At 52.4% G+C, this 21,420-nt stretch overlaps 1 protein-coding gene across 1 annotated transcript in view; it reads right to left on the reverse strand.

The window, feature by feature from the left end:
* Positions 1-319: 319 nt before the first annotated feature.
* PRKD2 (protein kinase D2) overlaps positions 320-21,420 on the reverse strand; it is a 28,408-nt gene continuing 7,307 nt past the window's right edge. The window contains exons 3-18 of the mRNA XM_012761493.2: positions 19,929-20,060; positions 17,646-17,800; positions 17,319-17,541; positions 15,324-15,401; positions 15,092-15,245; positions 14,086-14,203; positions 13,446-13,523; positions 11,820-12,078; positions 10,263-10,315; positions 10,079-10,151; positions 9,251-9,357; positions 8,190-8,351; positions 5,075-5,173; positions 3,889-4,156; positions 1,037-1,122; positions 320-747 (exon numbers count right to left, since the gene is read on the reverse strand). Of these exons, the coding sequence (XP_012616947.1) occupies positions 535-747; positions 1,037-1,122; positions 3,889-4,156; positions 5,075-5,173; positions 8,190-8,351; positions 9,251-9,357; positions 10,079-10,151; positions 10,263-10,315; positions 11,820-12,078; positions 13,446-13,523; positions 14,086-14,203; positions 15,092-15,245; positions 15,324-15,401; positions 17,319-17,541; positions 17,646-17,800; positions 19,929-20,060 (2,258 nt within the window). The 3' untranslated portion in view covers positions 320-534. The remainder of the gene's footprint in view (positions 748-1,036; positions 1,123-3,888; positions 4,157-5,074; positions 5,174-8,189; positions 8,352-9,250; positions 9,358-10,078; positions 10,152-10,262; positions 10,316-11,819; positions 12,079-13,445; positions 13,524-14,085; positions 14,204-15,091; positions 15,246-15,323; positions 15,402-17,318; positions 17,542-17,645; positions 17,801-19,928; positions 20,061-21,420) is intronic.

The following is a 21,420-nucleotide window of genomic DNA, read 5'->3' on the forward strand; positions in this document are numbered from 1 at the left end:
AATTTTTTCTATATATATATTAGTTGGCCAATTAATTTCTTTGTATTTATAGTAGAGACGGGGTCTCACTCTTGCTCAGGCTGGTTTTGAACTCCTGTCCTCGAGCAATCTGCCCGCCTTGGCCTCCCAGAGTGCTAGGATTACAGGCGTGAGCCACCGCACCCGGCCTCTTTTATATTTTTTACCCCAGCTAGTCCTCCTTCCAAAATTCCTCTCCCTTGGGTCCCCTCGCCCCACCTCTTCCGTCCTCCCTCCGTTTCCCGCAGTCCTCCTCCAGATGGACCGCACCTTGGTGAACCACAGTTTAATGATTCAAGAGTGGAGTGCGGTCGGAGACCGAGGCCACGAGGCCAGAGATGAGTCTGTTTTAATTGTTGGTGAGACAGGGAGGGGCCTTTGGAAATAGCTCCCCCTTCCCTACCCCCTGTGTGTCCCATCCAGTTCGGGCAGGAAGCCGCTTCCCCTAGGACAGTTCGTTGCCAGGATGGTGTGAAGGGCCGCTGTCGAGGGTGGCAGCCGGACGAGGACACGGCCTCAGAGGACACTGATGCGCTCAGCCAGCCCCTGCATGTCGTGGTCCTGCGTGGGGAGCGCCCCGCCGATCTCCCTGTCTGCTGGCAGCGCGGGCCCGGGCAGCGGATGCTCTGCCACGAACTGGTCCCAGCGCGCGTCGTCACTCTCGTGCGTGATGTACCGCTCGCCCATCTTCCCTTCCAGCTCTCGGAGGTCCAGCCACGTTTGGTACTCCTGGGCCGGGAGAACCGGGGTTAGCTTTAGCAGAGAGCAGCGCTTGGATGCTCTCAGCCCTGCCAGTGGGAGCCGGGTACCCAAGAAAGTGAAGCCACACCTGCCCAGCCAATAGAAATTTAGCTCCACCCCCTCCTCTGCGGCCCAGCCAATAGGAGGCCCAGCCGCATTCCAGACCCAAGGGAAACGTGGGTACCTGCGTCCTTCACTATCTTCCTGGCCAATAAGCGATCTAGCTCCACCCTTTCCTCCAACCCAGCCAATGGGCCAGCCCCGCCCCCTGCATCACCTGTAACCAGGAGTGGCTGAGAGACTTGTCCACACTGTAGCGCTTGCGCATCTTCACCTGCAGCAGGTTGTTAATGAGGTCGATGGCTGCGCAGGAAGGAAGGAGACAGTTCGAGCCCTGGGGATGAGGGTTGCTCCTCCTCCAACAGCCCCCTCAGCCCCCCTGCCTGCCATCAAGGCCTGCCATCTTCACTAGCCCTGCTGGCTCGGAAGCCTCATCGGCGCCAATCTCTCACCCACCCATTTCCTCATCAGAGGGTGAAGGGAGACTTGTAATAGTCATCGCCTTTGGGAAGAACAGAGGGCCAAGGAATGAGAGACAATTGTCACTGTAGACCCTTCTGCATATTTAAAAATGTGAACCATGTGAGTATTTAGCCTATGTAGAAAAAAAGATAAAATCTCATTTATCAATTCATTTTTAAGGTGAAACACATGCATTTAAAATGGAAACTTAGGCCGGGCGCGGTGGCTCACGCCTGTAATCCTAGCACTCTGGGAGGCCGAGGCGGGCGGACTGCTCGAGGTCAGGAGTTTGAAACCAGCCTGAGCAAGAGCGAGACCCCGTCTCTACTATAAATAGAAAGAAATTAATTGGCCAACTAATATATGTATAGAAAAAATTAGCTGGGCATGGTGGCGCATGCCTGTAGTCCCAGCTACTTGGGAGGTTGAGGCAGGAGGATCGCTTGAGCCCAGGAGTTTGAGGTTACTGTGAGCTAGGCTGACTCCATGGCACTCACTCTAGCCTGGACAACAAAGCGAGACTCTGTCTCAAAAAAAAAAGAAAAAAAAAATGGAAACTTTACATCACTTTGGTCAATGGAAATCCTATGATCACTTGCAGTATCCACAAAAGTAAAATGAAAATACAGATGACCTCTGACTTAGGAGGGTTCGACTTAATGATTTTTCAACTTCTCGAGGGTGTAAAAGCAGCACACATTCAGTAAAGACCATATTTCAGGTACGCATACAACCATTCTGGTTTACACTTTCAGTACAGTATGCAATAAATTAAATTGGATATTCAAGACTTTATTATAAAATAAGGTTTGTGTTAGGTGATTTTTATCAATTGTAGACTAAAAAAAACTGTTCTGAGCATGTTTAAGGTAGGCTGGGCTAAACTAGGATGTTGGGCAGGTTAGGTGCATTAATGCATTTTCTGCCTACAATATTTTTAACTTAGGATGATTTATCAGGACCTAACCCCACTGTGAAGTCAAGGAGTGTCTGTAAAACAATGTTATCAGATGGCAGCAGCCACTGTTGCTGGCAAACCCTTCTTTGTGAAGATAGCAGGAGCGAGCGCCAAGCTTTAAGGCAAGCCAGCAGCCCCCTGTGGACAAGGGCAGGCCATGTGCACACAGGCACCCTGTCCCAGTCAACACTCACAGTGGGTCCCCAAAGGCAACCCTAAGGACCCGAGATATGACTGCAGGACTCAAGTCACCCCACAATCTCGCTACTTTGTGCTCCTCTTTCTCAGGCCCAGCACCAAGACCTTTTCCGGTGTCACCCTCCCTCCCTCCCCAACGCCAACTCGGTGAGGCCACACCCTTCGGAGAGCACCTTCCCCCGCTTCTGCTCTTCACAGACCACTCAGCGGGCTCTGCCCCACCGATCCCTGTCCCACTCATCATCGTGTTCCCACAGCCTAGCACGGTCAGTGCCAGGCACACGGCAGGCACCCAACACGCACGTGCTGAATAAGCGGTTATAAATCAGTGATTGCCTCCTGTTTTTTGTTTTTTTTTTTAGATAGAGTCTCACTCTGGTGCCTGGGCTAGAGTGCCATGGTGTCAGCCCAGCTCACAGCAACCTCAAACTCCTGGGCTCAAGCGATCCTCCTGCCTCAACCTCCCAAGTAGCTGGGATTACAGGCATGTGTCACCATGCCAAGCTAATTTTTTCTATATATTTTTAGTTGGCCAATTAATTTCTTTCTATTTTTAGTAGAGAAGGGGACTTACTCTTGCTCAGGCTAGTTTTGAACTCCTGACCTCCAGTGATCCTCCCGCCTCGGCCTCCCAGAGTGCTGGGATTACAGGCGTGAGCCACATCCCTCCTACACTCTGTCTTCCTGAGCTCGCTGGCTCCAGCACCTGCCTCTGGCCTTGCCCTCTAAACGTCCCCCTTCCCCCGGCCTCAAAGCTCCCGGCCTCGGGACTTAACTTTTCCCAAGCCAATCCTCAAGGCAGTAGGTTCGAGTCACCAGGCCCAGTGCCACTCCCCAGCCACCAGGCTGCAGCCCCTGGCTCCGGACATCCCAACGTCTGCCTCGGTCCTGACTCCTCTCTCCGAGCCCCCATCTGCTGTCAGTTTCCAGGCCTCAGGGGCTGGCCTTTTCCTGGACCTCTTCTGAAACCCTCCACGGCCATGTCCCTAGCCTGGTCCCCTTTGCCACTGGACCTGCCCCCAGGCTCCAGGCCCATCTCCACCTTAGTCATACCCAGCAGAGTAACCAAGCCCCTTGCTCCTCACCTCCACTTTTACAGGGACATAACCCCAAAAGCCCTAGATCCTAGCCAATGCCTCGGGAAAATGTGGCTCCTCTCCTGGCCACCCCAGCCTTTGACTTCCTCAGGTCCTGTCCCTCTCCGGGTCCTGCCCTAGACAAACTCAGCCCCATGCCTCGTTTCCAGCCCATGTAACCTAGTCTAGGCCTGAGTCTCCGAGCCCCTCGTTCTAGACAGGTCTCTGAATCCCAGTGCACTGTTTATAGGACCGCCCCTCCTGCAGCCCCGCCCAATCGCTGGACTCCGCCCCGGGTGCCCCACCCCCTCGCGGCCCCGCCCCCTGTCCCAGCCCCGCCCCTGGCCACCCAGCTATGCTGACCCCAACACGCACCTCCAGCCGAGATCTGGCTCCAGGGACTGGCAGGGTACATGAAGGCGGCGTTCTGGATCTGGTCGTTGATGTCCTCGTCCTCGTTGAAGGGGAACGTGCCGCTGAGGCTGACATACATGATCACGCCCACCGACCACATGTCCAGCGAGCGGTTGTAGCCCTGGTTGAGCAGCACCTCGGGCGCCAGGTAGGCCGGCGTGCCCACCACCGAGCGGCGGAACGACTTCTCGCCGATGATGCGCGCGAAGCCGAAGTCACACAGCTTCACCTGCAAGGGGGTGGGGGACAGTCTGAGCTCCCAGTGAAGCCGCCCCTCCCTGCCTTTCGCACCCCGCCTCCCCACTCCCCGCCCCTGGCACAAAATTGAACATTGCTTCAAATCCAGGCTCCTCCGCTCATTAGCTCAGTGACCCTGAGCAAGTGACTTCCCTTCTCTGTGCCTCAGTTTCCTCATCTATATGACGAGGAGGAGCATCATGGCACCTATCTCAAAGCAGTGAAGGAGCATCATCCAGCGCAGAATGGGCCTCGGTGGTCTCAGGCCAGGGACCTAACTTCTCCTGGCCTCGGTTTTATCGTCTATATTGGGACTGAGAGGATCAGCCTCCTCTCGGCCTTTCCTGGGCATTACCTGGGCCTGGGCATGAAGTGCTGCTCACAGCACCTGGCAGGCAATAACGTATGTGCCTCTCTCTCCCTCCGTGTTAATATTAATGTCTAAGGTCAGCCCAGTGTCGTGGCTCACACCTGTAATCCTAGCACTCTGGGAGGCCGAGGCAGGAGGATCGCTTGACCTCGGGAGTTCGAGACCAGCCTGAGCGCAAGAGCAAGACCCCGTCTCTACCAAAAATAGAAAAATTAGCCAGGTGTGGTGGCGCACACCTGTAGTCCCAGCTACTCGGGAGGCTGAGGCAGGAGGATCGCTTGAGCCCAGGAGTTTGAGGTTGCTGTGAGCTAAGCTGACGCCACGGCACTCTAACCCGGGCAAGAGAGTGAGACTCTGTCTCAAAAGAAAAAAACAAACATATAGGCTTAGCTTCTGACAGTCAAGATGACGATGGTTTAACTGCAAAAGCAGCTCAGTCGTGTTGGGGACCAAGTTTCCTGCTGTCCCTCTGGGGTGTTGCTGGGCCCCTATTTATCGAAACCATGGGACTTCCCAAAGTCGGAAGGGGACGTAACTGACCTGAGGAAACGGGTCGGCCGATGCCAGCAACACGTTTTCTGGTTTCAAGTCGCAGTGGACGATGTTCTTGAAGTGAAGGTGTCTCAAAGCCACCAGGATCTGAGGGAAGGAGAGGGGCCCGTGAGAAAGGCGGACAGGCATTGCCCAGACTCCACTCCAAACCCACCCAGGCCTTTCTCTGCACCCCTCAATGTGCCCCCTCAGGGTCAGGGGAGGTATTGGAGCACCAAGGAATGTCAGTACCCCAAATCCATTTACGCCTGAGAGACAGGAGCTGGACGAAGAATTCTAGAAAGGCTGAGCTAGACCAGAGGGACCAGGAAGACCCTAAGACCCCCTGCACATGGTGAATTCCTGAATGCTATTAATAGAGCAGGCGCTTTCCAGAAGGTTCTACCGTGTGATTCAATGAAAACAATTTTTTTTATCATCCTTTAAAAAGAAACTTGTTTCTGTGTGACCCAAAACAGCAAACACCCCAGAAGCAGAGGGTGATTGATGTCAGGTGCAATTGTAATCTGTGTCTCAGAATTTAAATTCCTGTTTTCACCAGGTGGGTGACTTCCTAGTGAGGAAATACTATGGAAAATTCACTGCTACAGTCCAATCTCTTTCTTCTATAGATGGGGAGACCGAGATACAAAGATGTATTTGTATATATCATCTCCAGATTTCCTGTTAATTGGTTTGTTTTGCTCCCAGTTCATGGGGTGAACAAAGGGCAGATTGGACGCTAGATCGATCCAGGTTCAAATCTTGGCCAGACAGCTACTCAGTTGTGCCACCTTGGGTGAAACACTGTACCTCCCTGACCCTCGGTTTCTTCATCTATACAGTGTGGGGGGGGTTATAATGATACTTACCTCAAAGGGTGGTGGTGAGGCCTAAATAAGTTCATGAGGGAAAGGGCTTAAAGGCACAGGACTTGGGGTGGGGCAGGCAAGAGCCCAGAAAGCAGAAATCTGCAGGGGGAGAGAAAGGGAGACAGAAAGAAGACAGAGCAGGTAAAAAGGAAGGAGGAGACAGAAGATCAGAAAGAGAAACTGCCTCACTTGCTGAAAGCAGTCAGTTCCCCCTCCCCATCTAAGGTCTGGAGGAGGCTGCCTCAGTGGGTTTCTGTCCCCTCCCCACAAGCCAGCCTGCCAAACACAGGCACACCGCTCAAGAGAGATGGCGCTGGCCCGGGATAAAGGAAAACACAGCACAGGGGACTGTGCAGCCAACAGCGATGCCCTCAAATCAGTCCTTTCTAGGAAGGATGTGAAACCCGGAAACCACAAAAGAGAACATTTCACACTGTAAAAGTTAAAACTCTGTGGCAAATGAAAGCCAAAAACAAAACGAAGAGGCAAACGAATACTGGGGTGAAAGAAATGAACAACATAATGGTGCAGGACCTTATGCCCTTCATATGCAAAGAGTTCTTACTATTCAATAAGAAAAAGACTGAATAACCCAACTGAAAAATTGGCAGAAGATGCAAAAAGCACAGGCCAGTAAACACGGAGATGTGTTCAACCTCATCCATAATTTTTAAACTACCAAATAAAGCCATAGGAAGCATCATTTTTCTACCTATAGGATGGGCAATTATTTTTGTCCAGTGTGGATAAGGAGAGAGAAAATAGGCACTCTTGTACTCCACTGCCAAGAGCAATGATTGAAAGGGGTTTTAGAAAATAACTGGACAGCATCTTTTTACAAATTTAAAGCATATTTCCTTGAACGTGGGTGTCTGCTATTTGAAACATGTTCTACTGAGATTCTCCCAGCAGGGCCTGAGTATGTTTACAGACAGGTGTTCACAGGATGGTGTTTATCATGGTGGAAAAGTTAAAACCCCCTACATGTTCAGTAACTGGGGAATTTGGTGATATGCATCACGTGACACAATTCAACTACCGTGACCGTGAAAACGTAAGGGGCAGAACATGCAGCATATATGTGATGTGAAACCAATTCAAATGCGCACACACACACACCAAAAATCTGACACACTATATCACAAATGATTAATCATTTGACATCACTAGTTAAAAGCACAGATTTTAGGTTGAAATCCCACCGCCTGTGTGACCCTGGATAAGTTACTTGACGTCTCTGAGCCTCAGTTTCTTTCACTATAAAAGGGAAGTGATGGCAGCGCCTATCGCAAAGGCTACTATGAAGTTTAAATGAGCTAAAAGAATGCCTCAATAAATGTTCACAACCACATTATTTATCATCATTATTGGCCTCCCCTGTCCCAGCCTGGGTGATCGCTGGCTAGGGCTGGGGGTACTTTGGTCACCACTGTGTCCCCAACACTGCCCAGCATGGGACTGAGCATGTGGCAGGGGCTCAGGGAGTGTTTGCTGAACAATTTTAACAAACGGATGAATGAATGAATGACAGAGAAAGAGAGAGGGGAAAAAAGCCACTTCCGTCTTTTTTCTGGATGAGTGAAATCTGACCCAGGGAGCATGACTCATCATTACTGTTTTTACTATTTTTCTACAACAATAATGGCTATCGTTATTACTACTACTCTATTATTTTTCTATTATCATTATGATCCTTTTTATCATTATGACTATCTTGTCATTTTTGTAATTATTGTCACTCTCTTGCTTTTTTCTATTCATATCACAGTTAGTATGACTTCTCTATCTTTTCTTTTTTTTCCTTCTTTTTTTTTGTTCTTGAGACAGAATCTCACTCTGTTGCCTGGGCTAGAGTGTCATGGCGTCAGCCTAGCTCACAGCAACCTCAAACTCCTGGGCTCAAGCAATCCTCCTGCCTCAGCCTCCCGAGTAGCTGGGACTACAGGCATGCGCCACCATGCCCGGCTAATTTTTTCTATATATTTTTAGTTGGCCAATTAATTTCTTTCTATTTTTAGTAGAGATGGAGTCTCGCACTTGCTCAGGCTGGTTTCGAACTCCTGACCTTGAGCGATCCTCCCGCCTCGGCCTCCCAGAGTGCTAGGATTACAGGCGTGAGCCACCGCGCCCGGCCTCTCTCTGTTTTCTGTCATCTGCTGCCGTGACTCCCACCAGCACGGGCCTGGCCTCCCGGGCACGCAGGGCCCCGTGCAGGTACCGGGGAGGGGCGGGGAGGGAGGGACGCGGCGCACCTGGGTGATGAGGAATTTGGTGAGGCGCTCGGGCAGCCGGCCCTTCTCGCTGGAGAGGATCATCTCCAACATGTCCCCGTGAAGCTTCTCCATCACCACGAACACCTTCTCAGGAGTCTCGAACATGCACTCCAGGTTCACGATCCCGGGGTGTTGCAGACTCTGGGGGGGGGGATGGGGAAAACGGATCAGGCCCAGAGCATCAGCCATGGGAGCAGGCGACGATGGCCCTGGGGGCTGGCACTGGGGGAGGGAAGGGAGATCCCCACAGGCCGAGACAGAACGACCGACAGCCCCACCCAACCCGCAGGGGCCCAGAAGAAATTCAGGTGAAGGCCCGGGGTTGGATGAGGGAGGGAAGGACGCTTGGAGAAATAGGAATAGCTCCACACCTGATCTCACCCCTGCCTTGCTCAAGAGCCTTCTAAGACTCTCCAGTTCCCCCAGGAGAAAGTACACAGAGTCTGGCTCCCTCCTCCCCTCCCACTGCCTCTTTCTAGAAGACCCCATGCCCCCTCTCTCATTTCCAGGTCTTCACACAGGCTGCTTCCTCTGCTCACTGGAAGCACAGCAAGCTCTGTCCTTATCCACACTGCACAAACATAATTGCCCATCTTATAGGTAGAAAAATGATACTTCCTGTGGCTTTATTTGGCAGTTTAAAAATTATGGATGACATTGAACACATTTCCATGTTTACTGGCCTGTGCTTTTTGCATCTTTTGCCAATTTTTCAGTTGGATTATTCAGTCTTTTTCTTATTGAATAGTAAGAACTCTTTGCATATGAAGGGCATAAGATCCTGCACCATTATGTTGTTCATTTCTTTCACCCCAGTATTCGTTTGCCTCTTCCTTTTTTTTTTTTGGCTTTTATTTGCCACAGAGTTTTAACTTTTACACCTTCTCCCCCTTTTACATCTCAACAAGCATGTGTCCTCCTCTAGGAAGCCTTCCCTGACCACCCCCAGACTGGGTCAGCTGCCCCCTAAAAGGAAGCAGCAGGAAGGGAAGGCCCTTCCTGGGCCATGGCAGAGCTGGGCCCCAGACTCTGGTGGTCACCTGCAGAATGGCCACTTCATTCCGGAGCTGGCTCTCCTGCTTGGTGGGAAAGCGCAGTTTGTCGATGACCTTCACTGCCACGTCTCGGCCTGTCTTCCGGTGCTTTCCTGGGCAGGGGGTTGGAGAGGTCAGCAGTGAGAGAGCAAGACCTCTCGTTCCTGGCAAGAGGAGCCCCACCTCTGCCACCCCACTTCTACCATGAGACACAGTCAGAATTGGACAAAGGTGATGGAAGGCCACCAAGGTGGCTCAGAGGGGTTCCCAGGAGATATATGAGAAGCGGTGGGGTGGGGTGAGAAGGAACACCGTGGTTTCAAACTAATAGATTTATAACCAATTAGAATCTAGGATCTAGTTCTGTGGCCAATCATAGTGCAGAATTTACCTTCCCTATCCAATTAGAATCTAGGATCTAGCCCTGTAGCCAATCAGAGTACAGAATTTACCCTCCCTATCCAATCAGAATCTAGGATCTAGCCCTGTAGCCAGAGTACAGAATTTACCCTCCCTAGCCAATTAGAATCTAGGATCTAGCCCTGTAACCAATCGGAGGGCAGAATTTACCCTCCTATCCAATCAGAATCTAGGATCTAGCCCTGTAGCCAATCAGAGTGCAGAATTTACCCACCCTATTCATAACAAGGGATGTCCATTGGTTTTTCCCAGTGAGAAAAGAAAAATCTGCAACCACCTGCACCCACGAGCTTGCTTTTCAAGCCAATAGAAACAGGAAGTAAGCATGTAGCCAATCAGAAAAGAAGGCTTGGAGCCAGAGGGGCTTCACCCAGCCCCAAGGTCCCCTCTGGCCTAGCTCTGACGCCTCCTTACCTCCATAGACTACTCCAAACTGCCCTGACCCCAGCACTTCGTCTGGGAAGATCTGGTAGACAGTGGCAATGTCCTGCAGGGTGGAGGGAGGGAGGGTCAGGAGTGCAAGCGGAGGTGGGGGGCCAAGGAAGACAAGAGGGCTGGGGCTGTTGTGGGGGGCAGCAGGTGTGGGGAGGAGGCTCACCACGTTCTCCTGGATCTGACTGTTGGACACAGAGATGCTCAGAGAAGCCTGTCCTGGGGAGAAGGGGGAGACAGAGGTGAGGGGTCCCCAGGCTCCAGATCACCTCTGCCCACACTTCCAAAGGTGGCCTCAGGCGCCAGGCCACCCAGGCTCGAACCCACTGATTGTCTGGTACAATGTGCAACTTCAGGCTAGCGATTTGTCCACCATGAACCCTGGTTTTCTTACCCAGAAAATGGGAATAAAAGGACTCCCTCACAGCGCCGCTGAGAGGAGAAAATGAGATGCACTGGGGGCTCAAGGAGTGATGTCACCAATGAATTTTGCTGAGTATTTTAACCCACGATCTCAGCGGCGAGGGAGGCAAAGCTGATCCAGTTTTAGAGAGAAGGAAATGGAGTCTTGGAGGGCAAGTTCAAACCGACTCCTGCGTCTTCCCCAATCTTGCCCCCCAACCACAGCCAGACATTTCTGAAGTCCTGATCCTTCTGCCATTTGAACGTCCCTCTGTCTTCCACCTCCCCCAGCCCCATCTAGGCCCCTGCGCGCCCCTCCCCTCTGGCTCCTCACTCCCCAGCCTCTTCCTGGTCTCCTTGCCGTAATCCTGCCCCTCCTATTCACCCTCCATAGGGAAGCCAGAGGAATCTTCCAGAAGCACAAACCTGACCCCGTCCCTCCCCTGCTCACAACCCTGCCATGGCTCCCCAGTTCCCTGAAGAAGAAGCCTAAGCCCCTTGAACAGCCTAAAAGGCACGATCTGGACCCTCATCTACCTCTGACCTCAACCCCTACCATGCTATTCCCGACACCGGCCTCCTTGCGGGGCCCCCAATACAGCAAACTGTCTCCTATCTCCCCGCCTTTGCACATGCTGTTCCCTCTGCCAGGAATACCCTTTCCCACATTCTAGTCTTTGCTAAATCCTCGTCCTACAGTCTCAGCTCAAATGTCACTCCTGGGACTATGTCATGTCACTGCAGCACATGTTGTTTGTGCAGGTTGACAGTTCTGTCACCAACCCTGGATTATGAGCTCCAGAGCATGGGGACCTGCTACTCCTTCCATCTGCTTGAGATGATTCCTCATTTGCTTTCCTCATCTTACCCCTCCCCAGCCTCCAGGTCTCAGTTCAGATGTCACCTCCTCCAGGAAGTCCTCCTGGACACCCAGATTGGGTCAGGTACTCTCCCTGAACTCCTCCAGCTCCCTGGCTCCCCTGTCCCAACCCTATCCACCCTGGGTTGTCACTGTCTAGGGACAGTGACAACTGTCACACTACACTGTGCCCCACCACACTGGGCTGTGTTGGTCACCACTATGTCCTTAGCACTGTCTAGCATAGGCCGGGCACAGACGCGCCACCTGGGACAAGGCTCAGAGAGATGTGACATGTCCAAGGCCACACTTAACAGAAATTTGAAGCCAGGTCTGCTGAGTTCAGAAGCCACATTCTCAACCCCACCACTGCCTACCGTCCTCCCTACTCTTCCCTTCCCCCAGATCCTGCCCAGGCCCTTCTAGAGCCATCCTCTCATGGACCAGTGGCGGGGGACTTACTGTGTGGCGCATGGCCTGGGGCGCTGGGCGCGTCCTGGAGGATGACGGGCATCAGGGCCTGGCGGATGGCCGTCTCCCAGCCCCGGGCGGCCTCAGCCCCCTGCCCACTCGGCCCACCTGGGGCCCCACCAGGTGTCTCTCCTACGAAGTAGGTGGCATTGGCAGTGACAATCTCGAAGCAGTGTGGGTTGGTGCCTGGTGGCACGAGGCTGAAGTTCTGGGCGGACTCCACAGTGAGGATTTCTGACAGCGGAATTTCCTGGCAGGACACGGAACCAGCGAGGGTCAGACGCCAGGCAACCCTGGGGCTCCCCGGCTTACTTAGAGGGGCACACCACACAGGATCCAGTGACAAGGGGGATGGGCCTGGTTTGCATGGAGTAGGCAGGAAAGGCAAAAGTGACATTGAAGCAGAGACAGAAAGGTCCGAAGAGGCTGGGAGTGCAGGGAACAGCATGCGCGAAGGTCTCTAGGAAAGGCTTGTCCTCTAACGACATGCCATATCCCTGTGACACAGGACAGTGCCTGGCACACAGTAGGTACCTCATAAATGTCTGATGAGTAAATGAAGGAAATGGGACCACACAGGGCCTTGAGAGCCACAGGGAGGAGCCCTGGGCTTTGTCCAACGGCCCTAGGGAGCCACTGAAGGGTTCTGAGCTGGGCAGGGCTGGGGGGAGCGTTCTCTGGCTGTGTACACTCCGTCTCTACTAAAAATAGAAAAATTAGCCGGGCATGGTGGTGCACACCTGTGGTCCCAGCTACTCGGGAGGCTGAGGCAGGAGGATCATTTGAGCCCAGGAGTTTGAGGTTGCTGTGAGCTAGGCTGATGCCACGGCACTGCAGCCCAGGCAACAGAGTGAGACTGTCTCAAAAAAAAAAAAAAAAAAAGACGGAAGGAGGAAAGAAAGACTGACTTAGGTAGCTACTAAAACCAGGTGATGAGACAGACACACAGGAGGTAGGGATGGCCTCTTAGCATGATCTGGGCAAGACAAAAAGCTGAGGACTCAGCCACAGGGAAAGTCCAAGGAAGACACTCCAGGACAGGTGACAGGAGGGAGTCTGGAGTTTACCCTGGGAGACATTGAAGGGTTTTGATGATTTTAATAAAGACTCCCTGGCTGCCCGTGGGGAAGAGACTGTGGTCGCAGGGGCAGAGGCAGGGACCCAGCAAGGAGATTGCTGCAACCATCTAGGTAGGGGACAGTGGCTGGAACACGGTGCCAGTATGCGGGCTGTGATGAATATACACACATAATTCAATAAATTAATTATAAAGGAATATCAACAACAGGCTTATCATTACTGGGAGCTTAACATGTGCCACACCCCAAGCTAACTGCTTTAGTGGATTAGCTTTGAATTCTCACAACAGCCCTAAGGTGAGCACTATTATCTGAGGCATTTTGCAGGTATGAGACGCAAGGCACAGAGAGGTGCAGGAACTGGCCCTGGGTCCCCCAGCTGGAAAGTGGTGGGGGTCAGAATCAAATGCGTGGCATTTATCGATGGGTTGGAAGCAGAGAAACTGGGGGCAGGGAGAGAGTGTGAGCCGCAGGATTTGATGGAGTAAGTGAGGGTAGGAGGAGTGGGTAAGGATGTGAGCAAAGAGAGAAGGCCCACCTTGTAGTATCTGTTGGTTGTGTTGTTCTGGAACAGTGTGATGCACTTGCAGTCCAGGCGCCAATAGTGCCGCTTCCTCTGGAGAGATGTTTGAGAGGGTGAGGCTGAGCCCCTGGCTGGCTGTCCTGGCGCTCAGTGGGGCGCCTGGTGCCTGGAGCCCTGTGTTCAGGGCTCCCGCGCTTCTCCCAGCCAAGCCCCGCCCCCAACCCAACTCTAGCACCGCCCACACATGGCCCCACCCCGCCCCTGACCTTGCCTTTAGTCCCGCCTCTTTTCTAAACCGGCCCCGCCCCCAGTCTAATTCTAGCACCGCCCCCACGTAGCCCCACCCCACCCCTGACCTTGCCTTTAGCCCCGCCTCTTTTCTAAACCGGCCCCACCCCCAGTCTAACTCTAGCACCGCCCCCACGTAGCCCCACCCCACCCCTGACCTTGCCTTTAGCCCCGCCTCTTCTCTAACACCTGCCCCGCCCCTCCTCCCACCCTTATAACCCAATACCTCTAATTGGACCTCTGCCTCCAACATGGCCCCGCCCCCCAACTCCGGCCCCGCCCCCCCGTCCCCACCTACTCAAAATATTGCCCCCTCTTCTAACTAGCTGCGGCTGCAGCTGCACCGGCCCCGCCTCGGCCAACTCACCAGCGTGTCCTTATTGCTGTAATGAACCACCCAACCCTCGCGCAGGGTAGTGCTGGATTTTCGTGTTGTGTGACGCACTGACTGCACCACCCTCATTAGGGGGATGTACCCCAGGGAGCTGTGGGGGCGGGGAGGAGGATAGAGGAAGGAGTAAGAAGTCACAAGCAGAAAATGACCATACTACCTGGGGCCGCAGGGGGCATCTCTGGGCAGCCAGGGAGTTGGGTTTTTTGTTTTGTTTAGTTTTGTTGCCACTTCTCCCCCCACCCCAGACTTCCCACAGTGAGGAAGGAGACAAGGGGATTCTTTTTTTTTTCTTGGAGACGGGGTCTCGCTCTGTCACCCAGGCTGGAGTGCAGTGGTGCGAACATAGCTCACTGTATAGGTGCATGCCACCATGCCTGGCTAATTTATTATCATTATTATTACTTGATAATTAGTGATAAAATATAACACATATTTAACACTTGTTGTGTACCCGGCTGTGTTTTAGGTACTGTATTAATTCATATAATCTTCACAACAACTCTATAAAGTAGGCACTACTTTATCCCCATTTTACTGATGCGGAAACTGAGTCCCAGAGAGGTTAGTCTCTTGAGTAAGGCAGCAGCCTGGTTCCAGAGTCCATGCTCTTACTCCTTATACTGACAGGCTGCAATAGACACTTTCTGGAAGGACCCATGAGACACTGATTCCAGTAGCTTCCTCCAGGGAGAGGAGTGGGGCAGCTGGGAAACAGGAAGGGTTTCATTTCACTATGTATCTTTTGAATGACTGTATTACCAGCCCCCAGAAATACAAGGTAAAATATACTTCTATGAAAACTTAAAAAAAAAAAATAGGAAAAAAAGGTTCAAGTTTTGGTGTTTTAAAAGGTTTGCCTTGGGAACTGGGAAAATTTACAAATATAAGGTGCTGTCAGCCCATTGTAGAGATGAGGAAGTTGAGGTTTGCTGTAGGGCAAGGGGTTTCCCCGGGGCCCCTGGGAGTATCCCGTGGGTACCTCTGGGCCTTGCCTCCCTCGCCTTCCTCCTCCTCGCTGGCGTGGAGGGCATTCTCCGAGTGGGAGCCCGGGATGACACCGGAGTCATCTGACTCATCCATGAGGGCACTCTTGTCAGCCTCGCTGAAATCGGTGGCCTCCTCCATCGGCACATCTGTGGGGACAGGGGCATGAGCGGGGCCTCTTCCCAGTCCTGCCCTGCCCCTTTCCTCTGAGGCCCGCTGCCTCTTACCTCCATTGATAAGAGCCTCCCCTAGGCAGTCGTTAGGGACTCGGGTGGCACAGCGCTTGTGACAGTTAAACTTGCAGTCTGGTAGGAAGACAGGGAACAGGGAATGAGGGGGAAGGGAGGTTACCTGTAAGGGTTGAACCTTGACCCCTAACCCTCAGACTCAAAAGAGTCTGCTTTTGCTGTCGGGGTCAGACAATTAGGCTGCCCCTTCCCTGGTCATTTTCCCCCTTTGAGGCACGGTTTCCTCAACTATGGGAACACTGGATTAAGTAGGAATACTTTGGGCTACACTCAAGATACCTATGGCTCTAAGGTTCTAACACTATAAGTTTCCATTAACCTAGAGTTTCTAGAATGTAATGGGTTCTAGCATTCTCTGATTCTAGACTCTAGGGCTGGGGTCCTCAACCTTTGGCACTAGTAACATTTTGGGCTGGATAATTCCTTGTTGTAGGCTGTTCTGTGCATTATAGGATGTTTAGTAGCATCCCTGACCTCCACCTACTAGATCCCAGTAGCACCCACCCAGTGTGACAAATAAAAATGTCTCCAATCATTGGCAAACATCCCATGGGGCAAAACTGCCCCTGGTTGAGAACCATTGTTCTATAGTTTGATGATTCCAAGGTTCTAGGACACTAGATAGCAAAGATTCTAGAGTTTGTTAAAAACCTTTTTTTTTCAAGGTTCCATGATTCTAGATTTCTAAGGCTCCAGAGTTGTTTTTTTTTTTTTGAGACAGAGTCTTGCTCTGTTGCCCAGGCTAGAGTGAGTGCCATGGTGTCAGCCTAGCTCACAGCAACCTCAAACTTCTGGGGTCAAGCAATCCTACTGCCTCAGCCTCCCGAGTAGCTGGGACTACAGGCATGCACCACCATGCCCGGCTAATTTTTTCTATATATATTAGTTGGCCAATTAATTTCTTTCTATTTATAGTAGAGACGGGGTCTCGATCTTGCTCAGGCTAGTTTCGAACTCCTGACCTTGAGCAATCCGCCCACTGCGGCCTCCCAGAGTGCTAGGATTACAGGCATGAGCCACCGCGCCCGGCCAGGCTCCAGAGTTTGATGTTCAAGTTTCTAGAACTCTATACATCAGGTCTATGATTCTACAGGTCTATGATTCTAGACTTCTAAGACTCCTGAATGTCCAAGGTTTCAGGATTTCATATATTTAAACTCAAAAAATTGACAATTCTACAATTCTAGACTTGTATGCCTCTGGAATCCGATGACCTTCCAAGGCTGTAGGATCCTATATATCTAAGATCATAGGATTTGATATCTCTATGGTTCTTTAGCTCTAGATTCTAAAATTCTAGAATTTGATTCTTCAAAGTTCTGGGAGTCTAGATTTACAAGATTCTAGGACTCGATGGTTCTAAGATTACATCATTCTAGACTTCTAAGACTCTCAAATGTGATGCTTTTAGGCTTCTGGTATTCTCAAATCCCATGGTTCCAAAATTCGAATGTTCTGAGAATCTATAACTCAGTAGTTCTAAGATTATGGCCTAAAGTTCTTTGGTTATTTTAACTGAATTCTATGATTCCAGAATTTCTTTTTTGTTCTTCTTCTTTTTTTTCCCCCTCCCTGGGCTGCTTCAGGTTAATAAGATTCCAGAATTCTTTTTTTTTTTCAAAAATTTTTCCCCACCCCGCCCCCACCTTTGATTCCAGAATTCTTGAATCTTGTTTCTATGGTTCTCTGATTCTAGAATTCTCAGACTCTACAGTTTTAGAATTCAATGGTAAGTGCCTTATGAATCTAGATTTCCAAGGTAGCAGGATTCCAAGGTTCTAAAGACTGAAGTTCTAAGATTTCAGAATTCCAAAGGTTCCAGAGTGCCTGGATTTAGGAAGCTCCCCTTCTGAGGCCCTGTGCTCCTAAGGATGACAAGGCCTGTGCTGAGATTCCTGCGACCCCCACAAGCCCGGATTAGGGGGAGGGGGAGGTTCTGACCGCGTCTGTCCTCCCTCCCAGGGCCCCACGAACCTTTGCACTGCAGGCCCTGCCGGAAGAGGCCCTTGAGGAGTTTCTTACAAGCCTGGCAAACGGTGGGCCGCGTGTAGCTGTGGATGAGGAAGGTGTGGGGCACCTTGACCTTGGAGAGCAGCATCTTGTCCAGCTCTATGGGGCGGCCCGTGTAGGATGAGACAGAAGAGGAGGAGGAGGACGACGGGGGGCGGCGAGGCAGGAGGTCGGTCGTGCTACGGCTCTGAAAGCCACCATGGGAGGGAAACATCAGCAGGTTGTCCCCATACCTGGGCCCCGTCACCCCCGCACCCCGCCACCAACCCGCCCCACGCGCCAGCCGCTCACCAGCTCGTCAGCTGTACAGGGCAGCGACTCGGAGGTGCCAAGGCGCACCGAATGGCCACTGGCCAGGGACGTGGACGACAGGCGCCGCTTCCGGGCCCCACTGCAGTTGTTGGGGATGCTGAAGGCGCAGCGCTTGTGGTAGTTCAGCCCGCAGCCTGCGGGGGGCACCAGAGAGTCAGAGGCAAAGCCTCGGGGCCCTACTAGGCCTGTCGCCCCTTCTTGAGAAGCTCTGATCTCTCCACCCAACCTCCCACCCGGCCCTGTCCCCTTAGTCCCCAACCCAATCCCCTCCAAAAGGCACTACTCCCCTTAAGAGCACCAACCCCAGGCTCCGCCCCCGCCTAGAGCTCCGCCCCTAGTCCCAGCTTGTAGCCCCACCTGCACCCCACCCCTTCCCACTCTGACAAAGGACACCTCAAAGACCGCCCCCAAGGTGCCACCCCAGCCCCACACCTCTAAGGTCACTAGCTGCCTAGAATCCTCTCCCAGACTACCCTCCGCTTCTAGCCCTGACCCTCCCTCTCCCCTCCTCCCCCCACAGCCCCACCTTCCAGAGAGAAGCCCCCTCTCCCCAGCAACCCTCCCTCCCAAATTCACCATCACCTCCTCCAGGGCTGCGCATCCCTCACCCGACCCCCCTTTCTCTTTTCTGTAGATCTGGAATCTAGGAGATCCCTTAGGGCGCCTCTTGCTAGTGTAATTAAAGTCAGTGGAAAACTGCAAAAACCCAGTTCAGGCAGAACTGCTAATGGCCCAAACCCTTTGGGAATGAAAGACTGGGTCACCCCACCAGTTGCAGAACTGAGGGCTGCACTAGTTGCATTTCTTTCTTACTTTGTTATGAATATGTGTGTATACAAAATATGTTTTTCTTCTCTCTTTTATCCTCTAATCATCTAACACAAGATATATTAATAATAGTTAACTTTATATAATGGTGATATTTAAGTTACAGGATATCAAAGGAGAGTGAACATCACTCATTCCTTTTATAAAAGGAAGGGACAGCAGAGATCACTGTCTCTCAGTGTGTCATGTGAGCACACACTGAGATGGTGGCCCTCTGCAAGCCAAGACAGGTCTCACCAGAAACCAAACCCAGCTGGAACCTTGATTTAAACTTTGGTTTAAGCCACCCAGCCTGTGCTATTTTGTTATGGCAACCCTGACAAACTAAGACAGGTGCTAGGTTGGTAAGGGGTGGACTCGGATGGTCAGCTTTAAGTGTCAGTTCGGTAGGCTAGCGTCCACAGTTATTCCAACATGAATCTACGTGTCGCTATGAGGTATTTTGTAGATGAGCTTAAAGGCCACAATCAATTGACTAAAAGTCAGAGAGATTATCCTGGTTTATCTGACTGGGCCTAGTTCAATCAGTTGAAAGGTTTAAAGAGCAGAACTGAAACTTTGCAGATGAAGACATTTCGCCTGTGGATAGCTGCTCCAGCTTGTCCCTGAGAGTCCCAGCCCTGCGGATTTTGGAGTTGTCTAGCCAAGCCCCACGATCCTGCTGGCCAATTCCTTGCAAGAAATCTCTTACTATATACCTCCTGCTGGTTTTGTTTTCTGTTTGATCCCTAACGGATACAGGCCCCATCCTCTTCTCCAGCGACATGTCCTATCCCCCAAGCTCTGTCCCTGAGCCCCTACTTTTCCCTCCCAGCCCACCACCTAGGCTCCGCCCCCAGGTCTCAGCCCCGCCCAGGCCCCACCGCTCCTCTCCCAATCTCCGCCTCTGGGCCCTTACCCCTCCCTCCCGGCATTACTTCCCAGGCTCCGCCCCCAGCTCTGAGCTCCGCCCCAGCCCCACTCCTCATTGGCCCCACTTCCAGCCCCGCCCCATCTCCCCGAGCTCTGTGGCTCCGCCCCAGAGCTGAGCTCCGCCCAGGCCCCGCCTCTCCTCTCCCAATCTCCGCCTCGGGGCCCTTACCCCTCCCTCCCGGCATTACTACCCAGGCTCCGCCCCCAGCTCTGAGCTCCGCCCCTGCCCCACTCCTCATTGGCCCCACTTCCAGCCCCGCCCCGTCTCCCCGAGCTCTGTGGCTCCGCCCCAGAGCTGAGCCCCGCCCAGGCCCCGCCGCTCCTCTCCCAATCTCCGCCTCGGGGCCCTTACCCCTCCCTCCCGGCATTACTTCCCAGGCTCCGCCCCCAGCTCTGAGCTCCGCCCCAGCCCCACTCCTCATTGGCCCCACTTCCAGCCCCGCCCCGTCTCCCCGAGCTCTGTGGCCCCGCCCCAGAGCGGAGCCCCGCCCAGGCCCCGCCTCCAGCCCAGCTGGCTCTCACCGTCGCATTTGAGGCCCTGGCGCACGAGGCCAAAGAGCATCTCCCCGCAGTGGTCGCAGAAAGCAGGCGCCCGGTAGGAGTGCACCGTGAGGGCGTGCGGGCGGATCTGGAAGTCCTCGAATGTGGCGGAGGCTGCAGGCAGCGGGGAAAAGCGGACGCTTGAGCAGGGGTGGTGGCCGAAGCTGCTCCAGCCCCCTATGTTCCCAGGTTTTTCACAGTCCTCCCAGCAGCAAGGTTTGATCTTTCCTTTCTTCATTCATTCACTCACATACTACATTCTGCCTGGGTTCAAAACAGTTGTGGAGACTGGCTGCACAACAGCGTGGATGTCCTTAACACTCCTGAACGGTACCATTAGAAGTAACTTTTATGTTATGTATATTTTACCACAATTAAAAATGTTTAACTTAGGCCGGGTGCGGTGGCTCAGGCCTGTAATCCTAGCACTCTGGGAGGCCGAGGCGGGAGGATCCCTTGAGCTCAGGAGTTCAAGACCAACCTGAGCAACAGCGAGACTCCATATCTACTAAAAAAAAAAAAAAAAATTAGCTGGGCTTGGTGGCACCTGCCTGTAGCCTGTAGTCTCAGCTATGCAGGAGACTGAGGCAGGAGGATCACTTGAGCCCAGGAGTTTGAGGTTGCTGTGAGCTATAATGACAGGACTGCATTGCACTCTGCCCAGGGCAACAGAGCGAGACTCTGTCTCAAAAACAAACAAAAAAAAAATTAAATTAAAAATACCAACCAACCAAACGAAAAAACTAGGTGGATGACTGGGTCCCACCCTCTAAGTTTTTGATCTAATTGGTCTGGGCTAGGACCTGATCATCAAGAAGGGGAACACGGCCGGGCGCTGTGGCTCACGCCTGTAATCCTAGCTCTTGGGTAGGCCGAGGCGGGCGGATTGCTCAAGGTCAGGAGTTCAAAACCAGCCTGAGCAAGAGCGAGACCCCGTCTCTACTATAAATAGAAAGAAATTAATTGGCCAACTGATATATATATATATATAAAAATTAGCCGGGCATGGTGGCGCATGCCTGTAGTCCCAGCTACTCGGGAGGCTGAGGCAGAAGGATCACTCAAGCCCAGGAGTTTGAGGTTGCTGTGAGCTAGGCTGACGCCACGGCACTCACTCTAGCCTGGACAACAAAAGTGAGACTCTGTCTCAAAAAAAAAAAAAAAAAGAAGGGGAACAAACACTATGTGCCTTAGTTTTCTCACCTTTTTTTTTTTTTTTTTTTTGAGACAGAGTCTCACTTTGTTGTCCAGGCTAGAGTGAGTGCCGTGGCGTCAGCCTAGCTCACAGCAACCTCAAACTCCTGGGCTTGAGTGATCCTTCTGCCTCAGCCTCCCGAGTAGCTGGGACTACAGGCATGCGCCACCATGCCCGGCTAATTTTTTATATATATATCAGTTGGCCAATTAAATTCTTTCTATTTATAGTAGAGACGGGGTCTCGCTCTTGCTCAGGCTGGTTTTGAACTCCTGACCT

The sequence above is a fragment of the Microcebus murinus genome, chromosome 16, assembly GCF_040939455.1.
Source record: "Microcebus murinus isolate Inina chromosome 16, M.murinus_Inina_mat1.0, whole genome shotgun sequence".
Classification (NCBI taxonomy): Eukaryota; Metazoa; Chordata; class Mammalia; order Primates; family Cheirogaleidae; genus Microcebus; species Microcebus murinus.